The sequence below is a fragment of the Acartia tonsa genome, chromosome 12 (assembly GCF_053477335.1).
Source record: "Acartia tonsa isolate MP-2025a chromosome 12, ASM5347733v1, whole genome shotgun sequence".
Taxonomy (NCBI): Eukaryota; Metazoa; Arthropoda; class Copepoda; order Calanoida; family Acartiidae; genus Acartia; species Acartia tonsa.
The window spans coordinates 14112794-14139674 of NC_137271.1; the positions used below are offsets into that span (position 1 = coordinate 14112794).

The following is a 26881-nucleotide window of genomic DNA, read 5'->3' on the forward strand; positions in this document are numbered from 1 at the left end:
CTTTACTCTTTAATTTCATAATTTTTCAAATTAATATCCGCGGAAAGTTGTCTATAATACGATTTAATACATAACTTTTTTTACCTGTTTCCTCCATCATCTGATTCAGCACAGCTAAGATCCTCTAAAAGTTTCTTCTTATGTTGGCTGTACACGTGCTTCTCATATCCAGGCAACTCTTCCCAACTTTTCCTTAACAAATCATTGTTGTTTTGTCTATCAAGGATCCAAAGGGATACGACGATGGACGATAAATAGATGTACATCCCAAATCACAGTAAATTTAAATTACCCCTCCTTTAGATTAAAATTGTTGCTTAAAAAGTTTGAACATTTTTAGTTTCAACCAACCAATCAAGATTGAATAATACAACGAATTTACAGTCTAATCTCTAACCCCCCCCCCCCCTGGTTGACTTAAGTGTTTTCATGTTGTTCCAGCATTACAGCATAATAAATATTAGTACAATATTAATAGCAAAATTATTTTCTTACTTGCAGTAGACATCATCTTCGTATTTGGGATCCTTGGAAACTTTGAGACACATCTTGTACAGTTTGTACGCTGTTAGTTTGGTTCCTGTTATTCGCACATTTTATTTAACGCATTTTTCTAAAAATCTTATTTCTAATTTAACGCATTTTTTTTATGGAACTATGTAATTTAAATATATATAAGATTACTGGCCATACAAAAAAATGAAACCACTGGTAAAAGTTTAAAAACGCTTTATAACATAAAGAAGTGTACCTTATGCACAGCAAGGACTTTCAGACAAAGATCATGCAGTGAAAGGGTTAGTTGTATGAAGGAAGGGCTTATTTAACAAGATTTGGTTCAGTTCAGAGTTGAACCAAAATAAGATCTCGTGGTGTATCATGTCCTCTGGAAGTCTGGACTCTATAGGTTATACAGATAACAAACTCGAACATAGTCAAATTATAGAGAAGCTGTTGAACTAACAAATGTATAATATGTGCCTGCAGCAGAGAGAATCTTTTGTGGAACTTTGCTGATAACTGCCTCAATTTGGGCCACTCGTTTCTTACACCTCCTTTGGTCCTTGTCACTTGGGGTGGATTGACTGACAGTTCTTGGACTTTTGGCGTGTTTTAAATCCTCACTACCGAATGAAATGTTGGATGCAGGTAACGCAGTGCTAAACTCCATGATGCTTTGAAGTCGGACCTTTTTGGACAGTTTAGCCAGCTGGTCAGCTGCTAAAATGCCTGTCTGCCACCTGTACATTGGTAAAATCCTTTATTTTTTAAGTAAGTCACATTTAACAATTGAAACTCATCTAAAAACAAGAACGACCCAAAGTAAAGAATTTGTTCTTATCAGGAAGGAAGGGACATTGAACTTTATGTAGTTATAGAAAGATGTTTTCTCATTCGTTTGATCAAAAGATCTAGGTACTTTCCATGCATCTTGATTGGTTGCTTTAAAGCGACAGTGTTCACAGTTTACAATCAAAATACAGAAGTAGTATTTTGTTTATCAAAATTGTGGATGTACTACCCATTGTTGTTTATTGTCTTATCCCTTTAGATCCCTGTGTTAAACTAATGACAATGCGTAATTTCTTTACTTTAAAATCAAACTAGCGGCAACGCCCCTAGAGGCCTCTAGTGGCACTTTAGATGTTTTTATTTGTTAAAGTCTCTACATTACTTCTTTATTTTACGATAATTCTCTTTATGTTACGTTGAAGTCTCCCATATATTTTAAAAATTTTCGATTTTTTTTAAATTTCTCTTGGGAGGGTGGTCGTACCCTCCCCCAAAATAGATATAAACCTTCCCAGAAACCATGAGAATCTACCCTGTTAAGGAGAACCCGATCGGTTCAGAGGTTAGCGAGATCCTTCGGTACAGACACACAGACAGACAAACAAACATCCTGTTACTTTAGTATAAGGATTTATGAAAAGGATTTTCCCTGTCAACATGTTGAGGTTTCGGAACATAGGCTACGTTGATGTATTTCGACTTTGCTCCAGCTGATATATCACCATGTTTCTTTTCCATTAACTTATCTTTGCCCTTAAATACAAAGAAATGTGAAAATTCAAGAAAAATTAACGATCCTAACAAAGGGAGGGAGATTCTTTTTCTTTTTTTTAATTCTCATAAAACTCGTTGTTATGATCATTTATAAACATCCAAGAAAGCTAGTAATATCAGCCTATTTTTTTTGTTTTCTAACGTCAAATTAGACAATTTTAAGTCAATTGGAGGATTTTTTAGAAAAATAATTTTTGTGATCTGAACGCTTGAGCGATACTTGTTCATTTTTAAGAACCTAACTCACATCCAATAATAATTATAAACCTTTTCTGGACCTATATAAAGCTTCACTATAAAGGAGAACCATATCAGTCCAGCGGTGAGTTCTACAGCTAAAAACAGACAAACATACATCCTACTATTTTCAAATCAGCCTCAAACAGAATTAAAGCTAAATATTAACCTGGTACGGAATAGCTTTACGTTGTATAATCCAGGCCCTGTTTGCCTCGCCCAAAAATGACACATGGTATTCCCATTTGTCTGAGTGGGCGCTCTTCCTGCAGTAGGATTGTTCCAGAGGGTCACCAGACACCTAGTTGAGTTAGTGTCAATTATTAATCCGAGCTTGATCTTTAAATTGTTTATAGGTGATTTAAACCGGGGCGATTCATTCAGCGCACCATCAAATTATTAAATACCAATCTTTAAATCGAATTTGCATGGGCGATTTGGCGCGCCCAGTGGCGCGGTACCGACGCGGCAATGCCACTCACTGAGTGGCATTGCCGAACCAAATCGGGGTGATTTATTTAATAAATAAATATTTTTTTTTAATTACTTTAATATTTTACTAGCGGCTACGCCCCTAGAGGCCTCTAGTGGCCTTTAAATGTTTTTTTTTAATTTTAAATATCTAATTTGAGAAATAACTTGTCTATGTTTCAATTGTTAAATTCAGGCGTCTACGCAGCGCGACTACGTAGCGCGACTATGCTAGCTACACTATGCAGCGGAAATATTTAATATTTTTGATTTTATTGTGATTTCTCTTGGGAGGGTGGTGGTACCCTCCCCCAAAATAGTTATAAACCTTCCCGGAACCTATGAGAAGCTACCCTGTTACGGAGAACCTGATCGGTTCAGCGGTTAGCGAGATCCTTCGGTACAGACACACAGATACACACACAGACATTCTGTTACGTTAGTATAAGGATTGCAAAATTATCATGAAAACATTTTTATAGTTATTTTTAAAATAAATTATATATTAATGTTTTATATAAAATACCATACTGACATGGCATTTTATATAAAATACCTTACTGACACTGCTTAAGTAATAAAGTTGTACTGGCGCGGATCGATATTTTAGTGAGTGCGCAAGCAATTTAACAACACCGCGCTGAAAATCTTTTTAAAATTAGGTGCGCTGTGGCTTACCACCAGCGCACCTACGGTTCACCTCTGAATCGCCCCGATTCAGCGCACCATAAAAACGATTTAAAGATCAAGCTCAGAGTACAAATATTAATATATATTAATAAGTAACTTTAATCTGAAAAGCATGAACATAAATAAAAAAAGTCTACTATTTTAACACATAGGTAATCTCTTTAAAGGTTTCTATGAATGCTCGAGAGCAAGTGCTGTTAAGCACCTTCCAGCAGTGACAGCATTTGAAAAATAGCACTTAAAATCATTTGGCCTTAATTGTCTCATTTTTTCATTTGCCTTTTGTCATAGCTCCTTCAGTGAGTTTTCCATTTTTCTCCCTACTTGGAAAAAAAAACTAGGGGGGAGTATAAAATATTTTTTTTGCAGCAGGGGAAAAAAAATAATCTTGTGCAGAATATTCACATCTGGGCTCTGATAACTTACCATGGCAGGCCACCAAGGACAGTTACCTAGCCTAACCTAGACCAGGTCTCCTTGCTTATACTCTGGAGGACACAGCTACACACACACAGACACAAACACACACACACTCAACTCACATATAACTTACCATGGCAGGCCACCAAGGATAGTTACCCAGCCTAACCCAGACCAGGTCTCCTTGCTCATACACTGGAGGACACAGCTACACACACACAGACACAAACACACACTCACATATAACTTACCATGGCAGGCCATCAAGGATAGTTACCTAGCCTAACCCAGACCAGGTCTCCTTGCTCATACTCTGGAGGACACAGCTACACACACACAGACACAAACACACACTCACATATAACTTACCATGGCAGGCCACCAAGGATAGTTACCCAGCCTAACCCAGACCAGGTCTCCTTGCTCATACTCTGGAGGACCCAGAGGTCTTGCAGGTGATTCTATACTTTCCTAAAACATTTTAATCCTTATGATATAAAAGTAACAGAATATTCTCCTTTATGTCTATACCCCAAAGATTTGTTTTCGTTAAAAATTTTTAACTCCTCCACCCCCCCCCCCCCCGTACCCTTCCTCAATGAAAGTGCCCTTAGAGGCCGCTGTTGGCGAAACAAGCCGCTAATAATAAATATAAACATAAAATATAAAAAGTACAACTCTTTTTGGATAAGCATTTCCCCGAGATCTTAAGCTACAGACCAAAAAAAAATACTATTTATTGTAAGAACATACGATAAGATTGGATATACATACAGATTGATAAACTAATGTGCTTCTATAGCGTTTTTTTTATATTAAAAATAAATCACATGCACAAACAAAAAAAGAAAGTAAGAAAAGCAAAAGAGCATAAAAATGTAAAAGTTTTATTTAGGACAGGCCAACATGACTGTGATTGTAGAGTAGTTATGCTACAACTAACAAACCTGTGAGGTATCCAACTTGCTGGTATCAGTGTCGGACATTCCACCAGTCAAATTCAAAACTGAAGTCTCAGTATCACTTGCATTGAAATTTATTTTACCATTTATAACAAGATTATATTATCTTAAATGACAAAGGGCGATTTCACTTATTTTGCATCTGGACCACAAACGAACCGTGTAAAAAATCCTGTTTTTATTCTTATATTGGTTAGGTTTAAAAATTAAGTTAGAAGAGTCCCGCAGGAAGAGATAGTACCCGTGGGGATAGGGATGGGTTAGAACGCCCCACAGTTGTTAGAAATAATTTTTTATTAAATTTAAAATACATGCAGAAGGGGATTTTTTGGCTGGTCAAGTAATAGGTTTGAGTGACGGTACCTGCCTTAGTTTATTATTGTTTTAGGCCTTGATTTATATTAAAAAATTCAAGAACAATGCTTACCTTAGAACTTCTTGAATCCTGGTAGATTTTCTCACTGGCCTAGTTGACTTTTCTTCTACTTCACTGTTCCCTGGAAAAATTTGTGTCAATAAAAATTGATGAAAAAATGACCAATCTATACAAAATTTCGTCCTTCTTTTTTGGGATAGTAACATTGAATTACTGCATAGGATAACTGGAAATTATTTCCATTGTTTTGAGCCCATAAAAATTGAAAATCCAATGAAAATAGGCCAAGATATACAAAACTTAAACAACCGTGTCTAAAAAACACAGACACACTATTTGAGGACCATTGTTATAAAGGTCCCAAGGCCAGGGCCATACATTTTGAATTTGTGGAAGAAGTTCAATGCCTTTTAATAAAAACAACAAATACCTGTTTCAATCTCCATGGCCTCACTAGTTCCACAAGTGCTAACTTCTAGCTTACTTCTAGTCCCAGCTATGTCAACTGTTACAGGTGCCTTCATACTATCTTTACCAGCTTCTGCTTGCTTCAATGTTGTATTGTCCTTGTTTTCCATTGGAGATCTGGGAGATTTCTCGAAGAATTGTGAAATCTTTGGTTGGTTGCTTGGGGTAGTGGCCGGTGATGGTTTAGTCTTAGACGGTGTCTTTCTACGGGACAATCTTGACCGACGACCAACTGCCACCGCCTTTGGCGGTGTTTCTTTAGCAGTCTCTGTGTGTTGAACAGCGTTATCCGACGCTTCAACAGCCGTGTTGTCAGATAGCTGGCCGGTTTCATTATTAGCCATTTTGGCGGCCGGCTGTGAGTTGCGCGTTGGTTGTGATCTGGACTCTGATGATTTGCGGGAGAGGCGGGAGGTTTCAACGATGCGGTTAGATATGCGGGGAGAGAATTCTGGATCGTCGGTATCCGTTCCAGTTTCAGCCTCCAAATGTTTCGCCTGGAAACAAAATGGAATGATAATGAGAATTGTTCAGTTACATAAAAAAGTCAAAGTAGTGGGACATTTTCCACGCATTATTGGTTACTGGGTAGTCCAGCATCCTCAGAAACAAGGCCTTTGTGGTTAGGGAGTCAGGAATGGGGAAAGACTACTTTTTTACAGTTTTATATGGATTTGAAAGCTGTAAGTTATGTCTTTTAGGTCTTTGTTTTGATGGGTTAGGTATTTTATAGGATTAAGTGTTTTGTCAGATTAAATCTTTAGAATTTAGGTCTTTTTTACCTGGCAACGCCGTTTTAACCGATATTACATGTGAGATTGTGTTAAAATCCTTAGGTACCTTTGTATGCATAGTTTTTCTGAGAACCTTCTTTTTCTCCAATTTTCTCTTTGGTCCACCATCTTGGCTCTAAATTGAAAATATTTCAAACTAATTGGAGAATAACGAATTGAAAAAGTGTTCACTTATTAAATTAAAATTATCTTGGAACAAAACTTATTATTTTGTATAAAGCCAATTACCACCAGTTTTTTCGAACTTCTTAATGTAGAGACACGACCTTAAATAAAACCCTACCTGTGAATTTTGGCTGCTGACAGGGGAGTTATCACTCAGTATGAAGTTTAGGCTATTCCACACGGAGCCAACTTGGCTGCTGCCCCCGCTGGGCTTCGAGCTGCTACCAGCTTGGGTCACCTCTCCCTCATTTTCTGTGGAAAAAAATATTAATGCAACCTTTTTGTTACAACGTGTAATTATACCTAGAGAATTACTTATTGTATGGAATATTATTTACCGCATTATCTTTAAAAAATAAAATGAAAACAATGTTAAAAGAAGTGAAAACTAGGTATCTTTTTTTCTTTAAAATGGCACAACAATGTTTAGAGAAGGGAAGAGGGGGTAGTTTATGGTTTGATTATTATTCTAGGTCATGTTAACTTGTTAAGTTAGTTATTTGGTACTGGATAGCCTCGCTGAAAGGGGGGATGAATATTCACATGACACTTAATCTATCTGTCTATCCAGCTGTTTATCTAATCTATCTGTCTATCCAGCTGTCTATATAATCTATCTGTCTATCCAGCTGTCTATCTAATCTTTCTGTCTATCCAGCTGTCTATCTAATCTGTCTGTCTATCCAGCTGTCTATCTAATCTATCTGTCTAATCAGCTGTTTATCTAATCTATCTGTCTATCCAGCTGTCTATCTAATCTGTCTGTCTATCCAGCTGTTTATCTAATCTATCTGTCTAATCAGCTGTTTATCTAATCTATCTGTCTATCCAGCTGTCTATCTAATCTGTCTGTCTATCCAGCTGTTTATCTAATCTATCTGTCTATCCAGCTGTTTATCTAATCTGTCTGTACCTGAACTTTCATCATCAGCTGATATGGCACCAGGCGTGTAAACACTATTTCTAATATTAGGGTACACCTAAATAAATACAACAGATGGAAAGATATTAAGACAATAATAAAGTAGTATTTACATTTATAAGATAGAGACAGGGTTTCGGATCCGCATTGATTTTTTGCGGATCCGGATCCTCAAAATTTGGTCAGTGCGGATCCAGATCCGGATCCGGATCCGATTCCGGATCCTTGACAATAAAAAAAAAAAATCACCAAACCTTTCAAAAAATATTTATTCTTAATTCGAAGTCAAAAATACTTTTAATTTTCAAGTCTTACCCTAAACCTTAAAGACTGGCTCTCATCAAGAGAATGTCTGAGATTTTATATAAATTTAGGTAGATTTTTCCATTTTTTCCGCATTTTTTTGAGTCCAAGGATCCGGATCCTTGGACTCGAAAATATACGGATCCTTGCGGATCCGGATCCAGATCCGGATCCGAAACCCTGGATAGAGATGCTAATCAAGGCAAAAAAAAAATGAAATGCAATCCCGGGGATGTGAAGGAGTGTGTTTGGTATGATTTCGTTTCATAAATAAGCGATTTCCACCCTTTTTGTCGACCACAGATCCCGCCCGTACTTTTAAAATAATTCCGTTAGGTACAGATAAGCCCCGGAGGATTAGCACCCCCCCCCCCTTCTCCCCCAAAGGTTCGGCGTGGTTTTGTGTGCTTGATAGGCACTTTAAGGGAAAATGCCAATTTTATACTTTAAGTTTAAGGTGATACCTGTGGGGTACGGGTGACCATAACCTTGCCGCTGCTGGTAGATGTGGCTGCCAGAGCAGAACCTGGATCATGGTGAGTTCCTCCAGATTTTTCATCCTGTGTTAGTCACAAAGATATGGAGTCTATACATCAATAATGGCGATTCGCGAAGGTCAAATTTAGGTTCAGGAAAAAGTTTCAAGAGGTAGTTACATGAACAATGAACGTTTTGAACTTGATTTTCTACCTTGTAGTTGAATCTTTAGGTCTTAAAATCAGATTCTTATACGCCTTATGCAATCTTCAAGTCTTGTACCAAATCAGCTGAAAAAAATCCATGGAACTACCCCATTACAAAACTTAATTTTAATATCTATTCAGGGTATTAACTTCCTAGAAATTACAAATGAAAGCAACTAGTAGAAACTATATCTCTGTCCCTCATGTTGTTTTGGTGATGGAATTCCGTAGGCATGATCAGACATCACGTGATTAGGGCTCGCCATGCAGTTCGAATCTGTTAGTCCATAATGTTTCGAAGATTTTTTAAGTAGGTAGTAATTTTAATTTTTATCTAAAATAAGCGGTTGTGCCCCTAGAGGCCTTAAGGGGGAAATTTGAGGGAGGAGGGGTAAGTATAAATTTCACTTTCAATTTTAGCTTTTTAAGTAAACAAAATTTGGGGGGGAAGGGGGGATGGAAGTAAATTTTTTTCCCCAGAGTGGTTTAAAAATATTGAAAAACATTAAATTTGAAGATAATTTAGAACCATAGGTAAGTAGGTACCACGTTTAGAAAGGATATTTCATACGTAAAGCTTTAACTTATTGACTTAAAATACTCATTTTCTACTTGTTTGACAAATATGACACTAACTTTAACGTAGAGAAATACAATACATTTGTCATAATTTTGAATATTTTAACAGTAAAAAAGATGAAAAATATAGGTATTCTTTGGGTGATTTTTCTCCTAACAAAACTAGGTTTAGATAAAATTTTAAAAATACATTGAACAAAAACATGAAACAGCCCTGTATTTGATCTCATAGGTGAAGACTGTGTAGAGACTGTGGTTATCCCTTGCTTCATCATTGCCTTGGTCACTAAGGCAGGTACCGGACGACCGTCAACTGAACAAAATAAATGACAGTGCATTATTTTAAATAAAAGGGGGGATCAGGGGGGGGGTCAGTTTTTATTCTAGTGTAAATTATGACCCCAGGCTAGGTTAGGGAAGTTAGATCATATTAGGTACATTTTAGCCCTCCATGATTTGGTTATGGCCCCTCGCAGGGGTTCGGTATGAAGAAAAAAGGCCAATTTGTTTATATTTTATTTAAAGATAGGGGGGAGGGGGGTGGAATTATAGATCATATTATATAGGCACTTCCAGGACAAAATTTTTAATACAGACATACAAGAAAAACAAAGAGAGTTACATCATTTAGCTACCGAGTAAGTCTCATTTATCAGAATGGAATATAATCTAACGAGAAGTTAAAGTTGGCTATGCTCAGGAGAATCTTCACATAAAAATTCTCCTTATCGTAAGATTCTGTCATACCTAGTTATGGGTAAGCAAAAGGTAAAAAAAATATTGCGCTGAGTCTGACGTCATTGTATATATATATAAAAGAACTAAGACCTGTACTTATTGTAGTAGATGACATGGCAGGCATCAAAACACTGATATTGTTACCTAAATACAATCATAATTGAGAATTAAGTAGTTACAACTGGTATAGATAGGTAGGTGTTCTTAAGAAACTTTAAAACTTAACTCTATTAATATACTATTTCATATTTTTTTTCCAGTTATGCTTCAAAACCGATTCATATCCGTTGGATTAGAACCGGTTCTCAAACATACTGAAACATCATGCATAGTATCGTATTACAGACATTTTTCCAAGAATATTAAAATATAGACATGAAATAAATATATACCAGTTTTGTTAACCAGGGCCTGAAGTTCTGGTTTGAAATTTAATATAAATTCAATCTTAATATCTGTGGAAAGCTGGCTATAATACGATGCTATAAATATTAACTATCCTAAATTTTAATGATAAGTACCTTGTAACGATTTTTTAGCAGTATCGTTCGTGCCTTCGCAAGTGCTTACACTTGTTATAGTTATAGTAGAAGCAGGTAGGACAGGCAGGGATGGCTTCTGGACATTGGAGCTGGAGGTTCCAGCTTTCAGGACAGTTATTCCAGGTGGCAGTTTGATGGAAGATAGCTGGGCTGAAAATTCGGTTTTAGCCGTTTCAGATCCTTATCAATTGTATCTATTAGGTATATAATTTTCATTTTCGTAAACTGTATACCTATTTATAATCTGACTGGGTACTAATAGAATTTAACCAATGAGGTTTTGTGTCATAAACCATACATCAATAGTTGTCGTTATCCCTCAAAATGCCTTGTTGAGCACAAATAACCCCCCTCTTGTTTTGAAAATAATTTTAAAAATAAGAAGGGGAAGTAGTTTTTCGTATGTTCGTTTATTACATAGATGAGACTAGTATAGGTTATAATGGATTAACAGCCACGCAGGGTTAGGGCACCATTACAGGAGTTAGGAATATGGAAATAAACCACCTCGCCTTATTTACAGTGCTCGACAGGCACTTTGTAAGAAAGCACCTATTTGTTTTAGGAAACGTGTAGACTGCTGTAATAGATGCATTCCTGTATTTGGTGTATTTTCAGCGCTAGTGGTGTCACTAATAGTTATCTCTTCTATCTCATCAGCTTTGTTCCTTACAGCTTTTTCTGGTTGTTTTTCTTCGCCGGCGGATTCAGATTTTTCTGACTCTTTAGCCTGTTGTATTGGATGAATTTTAAACTGACTTCATATTAGAATAGATTTATGGGAGTACGTTCCAACAAGATTTAATCTGTTTGGATATTTGAATTTGATTAGCTAGTTGATTATCAGATAGTATTGTATATTTTTTGATAATAGTATCTAATACTTCCTAACCATGGGAATTACATTACAATTAATGGTTGAAATGTTTGACCACTCTGCTTCATGAACCAACCAATCAAAATTTAATAAAAATCACCAAAGTCATTAAGCCAACGAATAAGAACACGCTATTATAAAACTTTAGGGACTAGTGTAATAAACAGCTAAATGTCCCTCCCTGTATATTTACTTAATAAACTTGAGAAAAAATAGGGGCGGAGAGAGAAAAAAATTTATCTGATTGGAAAATATGCACCCCCCCCCCCCCCCATTAGTTCATTAACTATTGCTATTGTCAGTTATAAAATTGGCAACATCCCTGTTGATTCTGATCCAAAGGTTCACTGCTATTTTCCGATTCTATTCCCGCCAGTTTCAAATCTTCAACCAGCTTGCTGCGTAGCCCAGTTGGGAGTCTTAGGAACACAAAGTTTATTTAATATTAAGATTGAATAACTTTATATGCAGTATGGCTTCGAATCTGTTTAATTTCCTCTAGATTAGAGCCAATTTTGAGCCATAATGAAATATAATGCTTTGTAATAATAGAGAATTTTTTACGAATAATAAAAATATCCTAAATCAATCCCTGCTCTATTGGCCCAGAGCCAACCCAACTGGAAATAATCTCACAATTTTTATTAACTTTTTGTGCAACGCTGTCTACAATACGATGCGTTATAAATTATTGTTCTTTTCTATATAATAAAAATACAATTTTGAAAAGTTCCTTCATTTTCTTCCCTATTTTATGTTTAATTATACATTTATCGCATCATATTATAGATATATTTACGTGGACATTACAGAACCGGTTCTAAGCCATACTGGAAAACTGTTTAAGGTAGGAAGGGTTACTAGGTACCTGTTTTCACCAGCAGCAGAAATCTCTTCTGAGCTCATCCTTCTCACTAAAAAAAATAAAATGATTAAAACTAACAAAATTATTTCAATTTTGAAAATAGGGGGGGGGGGTAATGCAACCATCTCGTAATCAATGATTAAATGACGCTTAGAATTCGAATTTCAATCTGAAATTTTGCAAGAGTATTCCTTGGTAGGTCTATTTTCCCTAAATTAAACAAAAAGTTGGAGAAGCTAAAATACATGAATACCTACTTTCCTTAAAAATATTTTATAAAGCTTTATTGAAATAATATCATACCTTAATTTTCCCATACAATTTTCGCAATTAATCAATATTTGTTTTAAGTTTAATTCATTTATCAACAGGGTATACAGTATGACCCTCGAAAAAGTATCTTTAAGGGTATACAGTCCTTATTTCTTAATGTATCACAAAAAATAGCATATGTCCTTGTTCTCTGTACATTTCCACACAAACATATATAAATTTTTTTATTTTACCTCCATTAACACCGGAGATTTTTAGAGCTAAAGTTTTGAAAAAGTGACTGAGAAAAATAATTTTTTTTTGTTTCCCACTATTTTTGGATGGTTAAATTATGTCTTTCTGGTAACTGAAGAATGATAAACAAAGAAAAACATGGTAACTAATTATTTCTTTTTATTCCACCAAAAAATATAAATTTTTAAAAGCATAAAATACTACTGAATTAATTGATTATTTGCAAATTTCAGGCTATTTACTTACCCTTATTTAAGAAAAGGATTAATTATGACAGTTGCTCCGCCCCCTTTTTTGACATCTCAATCACTTAATAGGGGATTAATTAAGCTTTTTAGACTAAAAAATCATTATAATGTAATTTTATTTTCCTTATAACTTTTTTGTTATTAAAGTTATGATTATGAAACAAAAACAATATTCCTGCTATATTCATAAAGATTTATTTCGTTTTTTAATCTAAAACAATTTTGCCTCATAATTAAGTTTTTCAAAATATGATTACACAAGAAAGACTCAAAAATATGTGTAAAAAAAAAGACTTTTAACTTAAAACCTAAATTTTTTGTTTCATTTTTGTATAAAGTTTCTGCTAGTAACAAAAATAATAGGATTTCTATCTTAATTTTGCCAAAAAAGTCAATTTATGTTAAAAGTTACTTTTTGCTCAGTCACTTTTTCAAAACTTTAGCTCTAAAAATCTCCAGTGTTAATGGAGGTAAAATTATTTTTTTTATAAATGCTTGTGTGAAAATGTACAGAGAACAAGGACATATGCTATTTTTTATGATAGATTAAGAAATAAGGGCTGTATACCCTTAAAGATACTTTTTCGAGGGTCATACTGTATATTCTGCACAAAATTCCTTATTTCCAAGCTCCAAAAAATATTTCATTTCCCCCTCGAGTTAAAATTAAATTTCCCATAATTTTAAAGGCTTGTTTTTGACAGAGGACAAGTATCTTTTTGCTTATTTTTCTTCAAATATTTCACCCCATTTTTTTGTAGTACCTAGTATTTTTTTCATAAGACGTTAAACACCAATAAAATATATAAATACACATACCTTTTATAAATGAATCTTTGATTACAACATTTTTGTTTGCTTCATTGTCAAAAAATACATTTGGTCTGGGGGATAAAATATTACTCTTTCGACGGCAACGATCTGGTCCACGGTTTGAAGATTTTTCCAGGGACCTAGTCAACCGTTTTAAACTGTGCTTTGGAGATTGTCTGTCACTCTTACTAGCACTATCACTGCTACGATGATCCGATGTGTCTCTGTAGTTCGGTTTACTTTTCACAGGACGTAGTCCCAATGCCAAGGTCCTAGTCTCTGATTCAGAAAGACTATAATAATATTTAGATGGTTTCATTTATATCATAAAACGTATACTTGACAAGTGAATAATGTTAAGTTGAGTCTTTCAATTAGGTATATATGTATATTTCCTAATCGAGTTAAATTTGAGTCTCCCCCCCCCCCCACCCCCACTCAATTTCGTTCTCTAAGTAAAAATAAGAAATATTTTCTTATTTATATTCCCTCCCACCAACAAGAGAGGGGGAAGACTATGGAAAATATACATCACTGAATAAATTCTATTCTACAAAAAAAATCATCTTGAAGATATAAATGAAACGCCCCTTAAATCACTAGCTTCTTGGTCACTAGAACTAGAGGTTATTTGTTCACCAACACTGGGCAAAATACCAGCTTCAACTGCTGGCGTCCAGGTTGAAAATCTTGTGACTCTAGACCCTTCCTCCTTTGTGGGAGAGGCAAAAAGTCTTTTAAACTGAAGATCCCAGATCCTTTTTGGGATTTGAACAGGTTTGATGCGAACGTCGACTTTCTTGATGGGAAAGTGATCTTCGGAAAAGGTTGAAATAAAGGATTTGTTGTCGTGGGAAGTAGGAGAACCGCTTCTAGTCCCTGAAATATACAACAGATTTTTAGAGATATTCAGATTTTGACAGAAAGACGGCCAACTAAGTACGATCGAACAATATGAAGTAAGAGAGGTCAAACAACAAGATTTAAAAATACTAGTGATGGCAATCCGTCGAATTTTTGGGCCGGATTCGGATTCCATATTCTTAAAAGAATCCGTCAAAAAAAGTGGCGGATTCCGGATTCTTATTTTTGACGGATTCCGGATTCTAGCAGTATTTTTAAAGGCTTTTTTTAAAAATTAAAAAAAGGGGGGGGGGTCCGTAATGACATCTATTCGTAAACCGTGAGCAAAATGGTCTAAATATTTAGCTAGACCCTTCAAACTTGGTATATAAGCCTAGTCCTATAGGTATTACATCTAAATGGCAAAAAAATCCAAAAATTTTTATTTTAAGGTTAGGTTAGGTAAGAAAAACCCTGCGGAAATGGGGTTTTTAGGCTTTTTATAGTCTATTTTGATGTGGAAACTTACCTTAAATTATTTTTTCTTAGGGTTTTAACTTAAATACACTGTGTCTATTCATATGGACATTACTTAAGATGATTCAGCAAGTCTTGGACCGACCCCAGGGGGCTAGGTGGGTGGCCCGCAGGGGTTAAGTGCATTTTTCCCAATATATATGTTGTGATACATCAAATTATAGGTTTTTTAGGTCAAGGAACTCAAATTCAGAGCTAAAATAAGCATTAGACTAATCTGAAGCTAGCCCCAGCAGGCTAGGTTGGTGGCCCGCAGGGGCTAAGTGCATTTTTTTTCAATATATATCTTGTTATATATCAAAATATAGGTTTTTAAGGTCAAGAAACTCAAATTCTCAGCGAAATTAGCATTAGACTAACCTGAAGCTAACCCCCCCGGGCTAGGTTGGTTTTCTGCAGGCCTTAAGAGCATTTATCTAACCTAACCTAGAAACTTACTTATATTTTTACAGGTTTTTTTTCTTGAATAAACTGTGTCTATTAATGAGGACTTTATTTAAGATGATCCAGCAAGTCGGGGACTGACCCCAGCGGGCTAGGTGGGTGGCCCGCAGGGGTTAAGTGCATTTTTCCCGATATATATGTTGTGATACATCAAATTATAAGTTTTTTAGGTCAGTAACTCAAATTCAGAGCTAGAATTAGCATAAGATTAATCTGAAGCTAGCCCCAGAAGGGCTAGGTCGGTGGCCCGCAGGGGTTAAATGCATTATTTTCCAATATATACCTTGTTATATATCAAAATATAGGTTTTTAAGGTCAAGAAACTCAAATTCAAAGCGGGTCACCCACTTAGCCCACTGGGGTCGGTCCCCAACTTGCTGGATTATCTAAAATAATGTCTTCATTAATAGACACTGTTTATTCAAGGAAAAAACCAAAAGAATAAGTAAGCTTCTAGGTTAGGTTAGGTAAAATGCACATAAGCCCTGCGGAAAATCTACCTAGCCCGCGGGGGGTAGCTTCAGGTAAGTCTTATGCCAATTTTAGCTCTGAATTTGAGTTTCTTGACCTTAAAAACCTATATTTTGATATATAACAAGGTATATATTGGAAAATAATGCATTTAACCCCTGCGGGCCACCGACCTAGCCCGCTGGGGCTAGCTTCAGATTAATCTTATGCTAATTCTAGCTCTGAATTTGAGTTACTGACCTAAAAAACTTATAATTTGATGTATCACAACATATATATCGGGAAAAATGCACTTAACCCCTGCTGGCCACCCACCTAGCCCGCTGGGGTCAGTCCCCGACTTGCTGGATCATCTTAAATAAAGTCCTCATTAATAGACACAGTTTATTCAAGAAAAAAAACCTGTAAAAATATAAGTAAGTTTCTAGGTTAGGTTAGATAAATGCTCTTAAGGCCTGCAGAAAACCAACCTAGCCCGGGGGGGTTAGCTTCAGGTTAGTCTAATGCTAATTTCGCTGAGAATTTGAGTTTCTTGACCTAAAAAACCTATATTTTGATATATAACAAGATATATATTGGAAAAAATGCACTTAGCCCCTGCGGGCCACCAACCTAGCCTGCTGGGGCTAGCTTCAGATTAGTCTAATGCTTATTTTAGCTCTGAATTTGAGTTCCTTGACCTAAAAAACCTATAATTTGATGTATCACAACATATATATTGGGAAAAATGCACTTAACCCCTGCGGGCCACCCACCTAGCCCCCTGGGGTCGGTCCAAGACTTGCTGAATCATCTTAAGTAATGTCCATATGAATAGACACAGTGTATTTAAGTTAAAACCCTAAGAAAAAATAATTTAAGGTAAGTTTCCACATCAAAATAGACTATAAAAAGCCTAAAAACCCCATTTCCGCAGGGTTTTTCTTACCTAACCTAACCTTAAAATAAAAAATTTTGGATTTTTTTGCCATTTAGATGTAATACCTATAGGACTAGGCTTATATACCAAGTTTGAAGGGTCTAGCTAAATATTTAGACCATTTTGCTCACGGTTTACGAATAGATGTCATTACGGACCCCCCCCTTAAGTGCTACATATGTCCTAAAATTAATGTTCTTGGTGTTCTCTATAATTCACTTCCGAGAATCGAACCAGATTTTGAAAAATTTTATATGTATTGATGATAATCTTTGCCTTCAAAAAGCGATAGTTGAAAGAAAAAACTCAAGACGCTAATTTTAGCATACCAATTAAGTATCCGGAATTCGCTAATAAAAAAACGGATTCCGGATCCGGATCCCAAAATTGGCCCAAAAATTGGGCGGATTCCGGATCCGGATTGCCAACCCTAAAAAAAACATAGGTAATTATTTTCCAATGTGCTAACTAAGGACACATATTCTTTTTTATACAGTACCCGAGCTTCTGAGTACCAATTTTAACTCGATAGTAGACATCAAATGTTATTGTGTTTCTTCAGTCTTATTGGGTTATATACTATAGGTACTGATATTGCCAGCCTTGTTAAGGTAGTCACAGATAGCCAGAAAGATAGTTAGACGTGTGTCCCTCAGCCTGATGGTTAAGGAGAGATCATTTACTTTGGGTACTGTTAATGTCAGCAATATCAAAGCAGCTAAAGATAGATAGTAGGTAGCTAGACATCAATTGTTATTGTGAACAAGATTATACTTACTTCTCCTTGGGCCTCTCCTCTGACTCTCCAAACTCTCAGATAAATCTCTTCTCTTAGTGGAAAGATCTTTCATTATCAAAACTTGAACTAATAAATGCCATATTTCCTACAAGAGTAAGTTATAAAAATTCTGAAAAATAATGGATGTAGAATAATAGAATTTACGTGAATATATTGAGAAGGGCAAAATTGGTCAAAAATTAAAGGGACTGTGAACGTAAATTTTTCTCATCTTAATATCAAATCTTAACATTACCTCATTCATAATATCTCACAGATAGAGCAAAACGCGCTTTTGTTTGCTTAAAAAACGGCTTTTTCCGACGATTTTTATAAGGTACGGGGAAATGAAGAAATTTTCCGTATTATATAAAATGTGCATTAAATTGCTTTTTTCTCCCATTATAGCTAAAATTAAACTTTTTCACATAGTTATAGATTTTTCCTAACAGTTAAGCTGACTTTTAACATAATCCTTGCTTTAATCCAATGTATAGTTACTTAGAAATTGATAAAATAAGCAATATTTTTTTATTGAAAACCAAATACAATAACAAAGCCAGAAACAGGTTTTTTATTAGTATCCAATTAACTTTAAATGGCCCATCTCTCGCCCACCTTTAATTACAAATTTGTAAATAATAAAGACGCAATATTTCTTTATAAACAGTCTGATAAAAGTGTAAACTAATTCTCCAAAGTGGGTTATTTATTGTTCAACACAATAAAAAAGGATATTATCATTTTATATAACCTATGAGATTCAACCCTTTGTAGACAGTGTGGTATTTTTTTTGTCAATAATACGAATTTAAAATATGTCTTTATTACCTAATTACTACGTTATAAAAAAACGAATTGGCAATTTTATAGCATAAAATAAATCCTTAACAGTAAGTAAATTGTTTCAACTATATATGACAAGTTAAATATCCCTACAAACATTATAAGAAACAAAAACGTTCAGATTTTCCCTGTTTTTTCCTTTTTCCCTCTCAAAATACCATAAAATCAAGGCATTATTTCTGGATATTTTTGTGAATAGGACATTTTTGGTTGATCAGTGTAGTGAAATGTGCTTAGTAAATGTTAAGATTTGATAATCAGATGAGAAATTTTTACGTTCACACTCCCTTTAAGACCGTTAACATAGACCTCATTAATTGTTCAGTTCGTTCATCCAATATGAGGGGGGAAATTATTGTGGGTATCGTTCTTTTAGACAGCTTCGATTATTAGTTTATTCGAGAATAAAAGGGCAAAATTATATGAATTAGATGCTTTCAATCCTCCAAGTGCCTATATAACGAGCACTGACCTCGCCATTTGAAAAATAAATAAATATAAAAAAAGGGGGAGGTTAAATTTTAATTCTTTTTCCCAAACGTACCCATGCGGGGGGCCTGGGGGGGGGGAACTTAACCCTAAAGGGCATAATTAACCTATGGTGCCCTAAAACTCCTGAAAATTATTTAGTCTTAACTCGCTTAAAGAAAAAAACCTGACATTAACTACAACCCTCGCCCCCCCCCCCCCCCCCCTAAATATTTTTGCTCGAAAAGTCACTTAGAGGGAACCTGAAATTATGAAAAACGTACATAGGATGCTAAAGCGCTTCAAACTCCGAATCGGTGTAACTTGTCATATTAGGTACACAGGGGGTAATGTTTTTGATTGTTTTGGGGGAGGAAACCACCACCCTCACAAGAGATATGAATGACAACCCCACCAAATAAAAAAAAGGTTAGGACTTTTATTGTAAAACTAAAGGGGCGGGGGGATCGAGTCCCTCCTCAAGTGCCTAGAGCTGCTAGTACACTACAAAACATCACAAAAGTTGTATTCAATTTAAATTAAAATTCGGATATTATTTATAACAAATGACTACAAAAAATTATTATTGGTGATAATTATAAAACTATATTCATTTTTTGACAAAAAGCCAGGAAAACTAGCTGTCATGTGCGAAAAAGAAACTTTTTTTACTTATTTTGAAAAATTTGACCACTTGTTGTGAAAAGTGTCTGAACCCCGCCAAATGAGAAAATATTGAACGCGGTATTCACGCGTAGAAGTTGCTCCATAGACTAAATAATGTAACTTAGATTGGATATGGGTATAATCTATGACAAAAGAACCCAAAGTTTCTCAGCAAACGAATAAGATGTATTGGTATTTCAAGTATATTGAAATGAATGGAAATTTTCTCTAATGTTTTGCAATGAACGTGTTATTTGTAACTTATAATTTTATATTTTTACCTTGTTTTTATCTAAAATTCATCGTTTTATCAATTTTAATCTTATTATATTTTCAGATTTTTAAATTTTATTTAAAAAGTTTTTCAACAAGAGAGGCGGCGGCTATATATATGGTTATAAAACTTAGGGTAAGGGTGTTATTTACAGTCCAATGTCCCCTCCCTCCCTGCATATTTGCAGTATGACTACACAACAATTAATATCCCTAGATTCTCAGATAAACTTAAAAATCATGTATTACAGACAATTTTTCAAGAATATTAAAAATTAAAAAATCATAAAATTAATACCAGTTTGGCAATTTCACAGTTGAGGAGTGAGATTCTGAAAAAAAATAAACCCCCCCCCCCCCCTCTATATACAACATCCAAGCAGGAAAACAGTAAAAGTGTCTGACTATGACGTCAGAAAAAATTAACAACTAACCAATGAGAGGCCGCTATATATTTTACCATTGTGAATACTGGCTTCTCATCGGTTAATTGTTAATTTTTCCTTACGTCATAGTCAGACACTTTTCCTGTGGCCTCCAAGCAGTATAATGAAGTGAATTGTAGAATCTTTTTTTCTTAATTTAAAAAAAAAATTTGCTGATGCGCTTTTGTTATTAGGGAGGGGGTGGGGGGAAGGGTTATAAAAATAGCCAACACTAGGAGCCTAGAAATACATGCACAAAATTTTATCTCTCTATCTCTACTGGCTACCTAGAGCCAGGCGTCTAAAAAAAAGGACATTTTTGAGATCCAGTTATTTCATACAAAAATTTCAAATGCATACGAGAATGGCTTGGAGATTAATTTAGGTGTACTGAATATTTTTTAGTAGCGAAGCTACTCTATAATTCACAATGTCCGTCCGTCCATCCGTCTGTCCGTCTGAGACAGAATAGGGAAAACGTGATTTTCTCGGCTCCTATTAAAGATAGACAGCTGAAATTTTTTGACAACATTCCCAATATTAAGGAGCACAATTAACTATAAAACATCAAGGGCGGTCGGACCGCTTTTTTGCAGGTTTTAGGCTATTTTTGTATTTTTCACATTTTCCTCCATATCTTCAGTGTTTATGGTTTGATTTTAAAAATTTTTTCAGTTATTGATATCAAAATTAAATTTCCTGTCGTTTACAGTAAACAATCATGACGGCCAAACTGCCATTTTGCAGGTTTTAGGCTATTTTTGTATTTTTCACATTTCCACCATATCTTCAGTGTTTATGGTCCGATTTTAAAATTTTTTCAGTTATAGATATAAGAATTAAATTTCCCATCGTTTAAAGAAAACAACCATGACGGCCAGACTGCCTGTTTGCAGGTTTTAGGCTATTTTTGTATTTTTTCACATTATTCTCCATATCTTCAGTGTTTATGGTCCGATTTTCAAAATTTTTACAGTTATAGATATAAGAATTAAATTTCCCGTCGTTTAAAGAAAACAACCATGATGGCCAGACTGCCTGTTTGCAGGTTTTAGGCTATTTTTGTATTTTTTCACATTATTCTCCATATTTTCAGTGTTTATGGTCCGATTTTCAAAATTTTTTCAGTTATAGATATAAGAATTAAATTTCCCGTCGTTTAAAGAAAACAACCATGGCGGTCACACTGCCTTTTATAAGGTTTTGGCTATTTTTATATGTTTTACACATTTTCCCATATATTTGGTGTTTTTGGTCCAATTTTCAAACTTTTTTGGGATATCAGTATCAAAATAATTTTTCCCATTGTTATGAAAATCTTTTATGTAATCTACTTTGACCGTCGTCATCATTAAAAATAAAACAAGGTTTCGTGTTTATTTTCTCCAATAAATCTATTCTTGTTTTTAATAAATACATTTTAAATCTACTTTTACATATTTCCATCCACGATTTTTTGTGCTTCGCTACTTATGGATGTTGTCATCCTTGTTAAATTATGAAATGCGATTAAGATTGTTGTGTCAAAAGTATGCTGTACTATCTTTGAATCGTGACTAGCGCTGCATGGCGATGTCTGTTTTAAACAAATTTCAGCAATATTTTTAGAAAACTGACCGGCGCTAGTTGTAGAGCAGACTTTTGACAAAAGAATTTTTGAATATCATATCTTTGGCCTTATCTGTTTAAATTGAAATTTGCAGAAGAGCTAAAAACCTGCACTTTGCTGAGAAATTGCTACCCTTAGCTGATGATTTTTTAGAGGCCTGGCGCTAGGTAGCCAGTAGAGTTAGAGAGATGAAATTTTGTACATGTATTTAAAGGCCTCTAAAATAAATTATAGGTGATCAGAAGAATTAAATTTGAAAAAGTGTATTTTGAGTAATAGGTCTAATGTTTATAGATTGGATGCAGTACGTGAAAATATTAGTTTTACTTTAATATTGTTTTAAAATATCAATAAATAGATATTTATTTGAAATTAACATATTATTTTTATAAATTAACAAACAAACAATGACAAATTTGCATAATTTATTTAAAACTTTACATGAAAACAATGAATAATTAGTATAAAATGCCTAGAATTTAATTTGTCATTTTTTTGTCTAATTTTTATATACATACTTGTAAGTTTTTAAAGCATTTATCAAATTTGGGGGAAGTGTAGCTTAATTTTTTCGGTCATTGTTGTAGTCTTATCCTCCAGGATCCCTGCTTAGATTGTAGGTTTAATGTATTCCTGGGTTTAATGGTCCAAGGCCGGACAAATGCAGGAGTCCCAAACAACGGAGTGGACTCTAACCTAACCTATTTTAGATTATTATAGTTTTTTAAATGCCTAACCCCTGCGGGGGGCTTATTTGTACATTCATATCTTAACCTAACTTAATCTAATTAGAAAAATCAAATTAAATTAATAATTTAACACTTTGGCATTTTTGGGCTAAAAAAACTGGATTTAATCTTATAATTATACATTTTATATCCGCGGAAAGCTGTTTATAATACGATGCGAGAAATAACTAATATAGAATTGCTATTATTTACTTTTTTGAGCTTTTTATTTTAATCCTCATAAACAAATAATGGCTTTCTATACATAAAATTAACATTATCAATGTGAGTCTGTCTGCTTATGGGTATGTCTGTTAAAAGATTTGACTTAGCTCCAGCTAATTAAGTCTTCTTGTCTGGATCTATTAGGTTGTAAAGATGGAGACAATTTTAGGAAATTATTTAATACTAGCGGCTACGCCCCCTAGAGGCCTCTAGGGGCACTTGAGGAGAGGAGAGTGGAATTTGATAACCCAATTTATTATTTTAGATTTTAATAGAAAAATTAAAAAATTCTTAATTTCAGTTAAAAAAATTAAAAAAAAAATTTTGGGGGGGGATTATTAATTTTTTTGGGGGGTTGGGGGTGTCACACCCCCCAAGAAAATAGTTATAAACCTTCCCGGGACCTATGAGAAGCTACCCTGTTAAGGAGAATCCGATCGGTTCAGTGGTTAGCGAGATCCTTTGGTACAAACAAACACACAAACACACATCCTGTTACTTTATTATAAGGACTAGCGGCTACGCCCCTAGAGGCCTCTAGGGGCACGTGAGGAGGAGAGAGTCAAATTTAATAACCCGATTTCTTATTTTAAATTTTTAAAGAAAAAATATAAAAAAAATTTTGGGGGGAGCAAAAAAATTTTTTTGGGTGGGGAGGGTGCCCCCCCCTCATTTTTAATTTTAGTTAATTTTTTTTTGGGGGGGGGATTTTTCATTTTTTGGGGCGGTTGGGGGTGTCCCACCCCCAAAAAAATAGTTATAAACCTTCCCTGGACCTATGAAAAGCTACCCTGTTAAGGAGAACCCGATCGGTTCAGCGGTTAGCGAGATCCTTCGGTACAGACACACAGACACACAGACATCCTGTTACTTTAGTATAAGGACTAGCGGCTACGCCCCTAGAGGCCTCTAGGGTCACTTGAGGAGGAGAGAGTCGAATTTAATAACCCAATTTCTTATTTTAGATTTTAGAAAAATTAAAAAAAAAAAATTTTTTTTGGAGGTGCCCCCCCCCTTCATTTTTAACTTTGGTAAAAAAAATTTAAAAAAAATAAAAAAAAAATTTTTTTTCGGGGGGGGGATTTTTCATTTTTTGGGGGGGGGGGGTTGGGGGTGTCCCACCCCCCCAGAAAATAGTTATAAACCTTCACGAGACCTATGAGAAGCTACCCTGTTAAGGAGAACCCGATCGGTTCAGCGGTTAGCGAGATCCTTCGGTACAGACATACAAACACACAAACACACAGACAAACAGACATACTGTTACTTTAGTATAAGGATAGATATTTATGACAGGCAAAGTCAGGTTCAATTATTTTGGTTTTCTCCAGTGTTAAAATTTTTTTAACAAGGTTGATTTGCACAATTTAAATTTAAAATATTACTTACAAAAAGCAGTAACATGTCTTGGAATACCTTCATTGATTATAGAGTTGCCACATTCTTGAAATCAATTCAAACATGTCAAAATTATACTGATGGCTATTCTTAATTTAGAAAAGCTGTGAAATTATATACAACCAATCTAACATCCTGTATACCAAACCAGACAGTTGGCTTGTAAAAAAAGTATAAACATACAAACTAAATAAGCCAACAAGTAAAAGAAAATGAAAATTGTTTAAAAATATTTTTTGTATGTCTGCAAGTTTTAGGGATCTTGAGGAATAACTCAATTAAAGAATATAAAGATGTACTATGTACATCCTTTATTGTGATAAATAAATATCCTAAATATAAATTTAAATCATTGGTGGGAAAGTTTGGACATTAAAGGTGAGCACAAAATAATCAAGCTTTGATAAAAGTTTTTGAGCCATTGAATAAAAGATCATGTGTATAAAACTTTTGACATTAAATATTATAATCTATAGTCCATTGTCCCCTACCTCCCTCTGGGAAGTTTAACTTTCTATATTTCCTAAATTTCTTGTTCCTAAAAATGAACCAAGAATAGATATGTGTTATTTGGTCATTTGTTGTCTTAAATCATATAATTATGTTCAGAAAACAATGTACAATACTTATCATAAAGTAACAGGATGTCTGTATGCTAATACCAAAAGATCTGTTTAACCGCTGAACTCCTCTTTACAATGTAAATTTTTTTAGGTTCAGGGTAGGTTTATAACTATTTTAGGTGAGGGTACCACAACCCTCAAAGAATGAATTGCCCCTAGAAAAAATTATCGCCTCCAATCTTAATTTAACAAAATAAATAAGTAAAAAATGGTGATGGTTCATTCCTTCTACAATCCCAATTCAACGACAAAGCATAAATTGTGTCAAAGTTGTGTCAAAAATGGTCCATGTGAGGGAGACGAGAGGAGAAGTGGGGAAGAAAACCCCTAAAATAGAGATGGATTATCCCTCATTTTTATGACGTCACATTGATGGTTTTTGACACAATTTTGACACAATTTGGGCTTTGTCCAATTCTTCATCATATGGAAGATTTACACAGGTGTTTGGATGGTTTTAGGCTATTTAATTTTCTATTTAAGTTTTCGGACGGTTTAAGGCTATTTCCTAGAACTTATTTGCTCCTTTGAATACAGTGCCCCCTAGATGTTAGGGGCGTAGAGGCTAGTAGTGAATAAAGTATTAAGATTTCTAACAACTTTATGGCGTACCTACTTAATTCTACATAGGCTGCCTTATCTCAACATCCAGTTAAATCTGGAAATCATCCCAAAACTAATAGAACGCAGTTCCTTTAACCTAGAAAAGTGTGGCTGTAAAGAATTTGTAATTTCCAAACCGAGGCACATGTATTTTTAGTAGTGAATCTATTCTATAATTTCAAATATCAGTTCGTCTGTCCGTCAGACACAAAATGGGGTGAATATGATCTCAGCCATTTAAGATAGAAATATATAAAAATTAAATATCCCTTCGTTCTTAGGAAACATCCATGGTGGACTGGTCGGACTGCTTTTTTCAAAGTTTTTGGCTATTTTGATATTTTGACATATTTCCCCCATATCTATGGTGTTTTTGGTCCGATTTTCAAAATTTTTGTGGATAATAATATCAAAATTAAATTTCCCGTTCTTCGGAGCATCCAGTATGTAATTTACTTTGGCAGTCAGTATGTCAGTTATTATAAAATATAAAAAAAATCGTGAGAAACATTTCGGGATATTTACAACAATATAACATTTCTTTATTTTAACAACTGCTTTTTAACTCTTCTCTTATCCATGATATTTTGTGTATTGCTACTTATGGATGTTGTCATCCTTATTTTAATCAAGCTTAGCAATAGAATTATCTGATATTTAGGACCTGTTTTTAGAAAGTTTAGAAAGTGCTTGCTTTATTGCGTTGTTTTTATGTGCCAATTTAACTAAGGAAAAGAAAAAAACAAGGAAGATTAACATCCATGAGTAGTGAAGCACAGAAAAACAAGGATTGACAAAAAGTCGAAGTAAATTATCCAAATGCTCAGTGGTCATAAAAAAAAGAATGAAAAAGAAGGACATCAGAATATAAGATAATAGCGGGTTCGTCCCTAGCCTCTAGGGGCTTTGCCCCAAGAGGTAATTTTAAAAAAATTATGTATTTCTGGTGCTGCCATTTTATGTGAAGTAACTACCTAAAAAAAATTTTTTGTGGGGGGGGTGTCCCATCCCCATAGAAAACAGCCTTAAACCATCACAGGACCAGTAGGTATATTCCCTGAAGAGTAGAGCCCAATCGTTTCAGTGGTTACTAAGATCTTAAGCTTCAGACGGACAGACATCAAGCTACTTTGTATTATAGATTAACCCTTAAACGGTGGGGGGGGGGGGGTTCTATCTCATCCTCCAGGTCTTCAGAAATCTTTAAATAGCTCCTGTGACCGCGTTTTTTTACTTAGATCATGAAAATCTGCCTCTGTTTTCCCGCCGACCACCTACTGCGGCAGATGGCAGCTGCC

The 26881-nt window shown here is 34.8% G+C and overlaps 4 protein-coding genes across 7 annotated transcripts in view; all 4 read right to left on the minus strand.

Moving 5' to 3' along the window:
• Window positions 1-1264, minus strand: part of LOC145333867 (uncharacterized) — an 80677-nt gene extending 79413 nt beyond the window's left edge. For all 3 annotated transcript variants that reach the window (XM_080179127.1, XM_080179125.1, XM_080179126.1), the window contains exons 1-3: window positions 982-1264; window positions 496-580; window positions 85-192 (exon numbers count right to left, since the gene is read on the minus strand). In XM_080179127.1, coding sequence (XP_080035253.1) covers window positions 85-192; window positions 496-580; window positions 982-1249 — 461 coding nt within the window. In that variant the 5' untranslated portion in view covers window positions 1250-1264. The remainder of the gene's footprint in view (window positions 1-84; window positions 193-495; window positions 581-981) is intronic.
• A 632-nt stretch (window positions 1265-1896) lies between these two features.
• LOC145333868 (uncharacterized) lies at window positions 1897-8855 on the minus strand. Of its 2 annotated transcripts, none has more exons than XM_080179129.1 (11): window positions 8758-8855; window positions 8340-8434; window positions 7564-7630; window positions 6769-6902; window positions 6532-6600; window positions 5654-6188; window positions 5275-5344; window positions 4833-4908; window positions 4255-4356; window positions 2474-2605; window positions 1897-2046 (listed from the first exon to the last, which is right to left on the minus strand). In XM_080179129.1, the coding sequence occupies exons 1-11, from the start codon at window positions 8822-8824 to the stop codon at window positions 1912-1914; spliced, it is 1482 nt and encodes a 493-aa protein (XP_080035255.1). In that variant the 5' UTR covers window positions 8825-8855; the 3' UTR covers window positions 1897-1911. The 2 variants fall into 2 exon arrangements, with proteins under 2 accessions (XP_080035255.1, XP_080035254.1); XM_080179128.1 differs by having other exon boundaries at window positions 4833-4914.
• A 435-nt stretch (window positions 8856-9290) lies between these two features.
• LOC145333182 (uncharacterized) lies at window positions 9291-14024 on the minus strand. The gene is made up of 8 exons (XM_080178332.1): window positions 13734-14024; window positions 12163-12208; window positions 11616-11713; window positions 11013-11146; window positions 10397-10595; window positions 9966-10019; window positions 9341-9450; window positions 9291-9299 (listed from the first exon to the last, which is right to left on the minus strand). The coding sequence occupies exons 2-8, from the start codon at window positions 12198-12200 to the stop codon at window positions 9291-9293; spliced, it is 642 nt and encodes a 213-aa protein (XP_080034458.1). The 5' UTR covers window positions 12201-12208; window positions 13734-14024.
• A 261-nt stretch (window positions 14025-14285) lies between these two features.
• LOC145333870 (uncharacterized) lies at window positions 14286-17851 on the minus strand. The gene is made up of 2 exons (XM_080179130.1): window positions 17720-17851; window positions 14286-14606 (listed from the first exon to the last, which is right to left on the minus strand). The coding sequence occupies exons 1-2, from the start codon at window positions 17790-17792 to the stop codon at window positions 14290-14292; spliced, it is 390 nt and encodes a 129-aa protein (XP_080035256.1). The 5' UTR covers window positions 17793-17851; the 3' UTR covers window positions 14286-14289.
• Between the last annotated feature and the right edge of the window lie 9030 nt (window positions 17852-26881).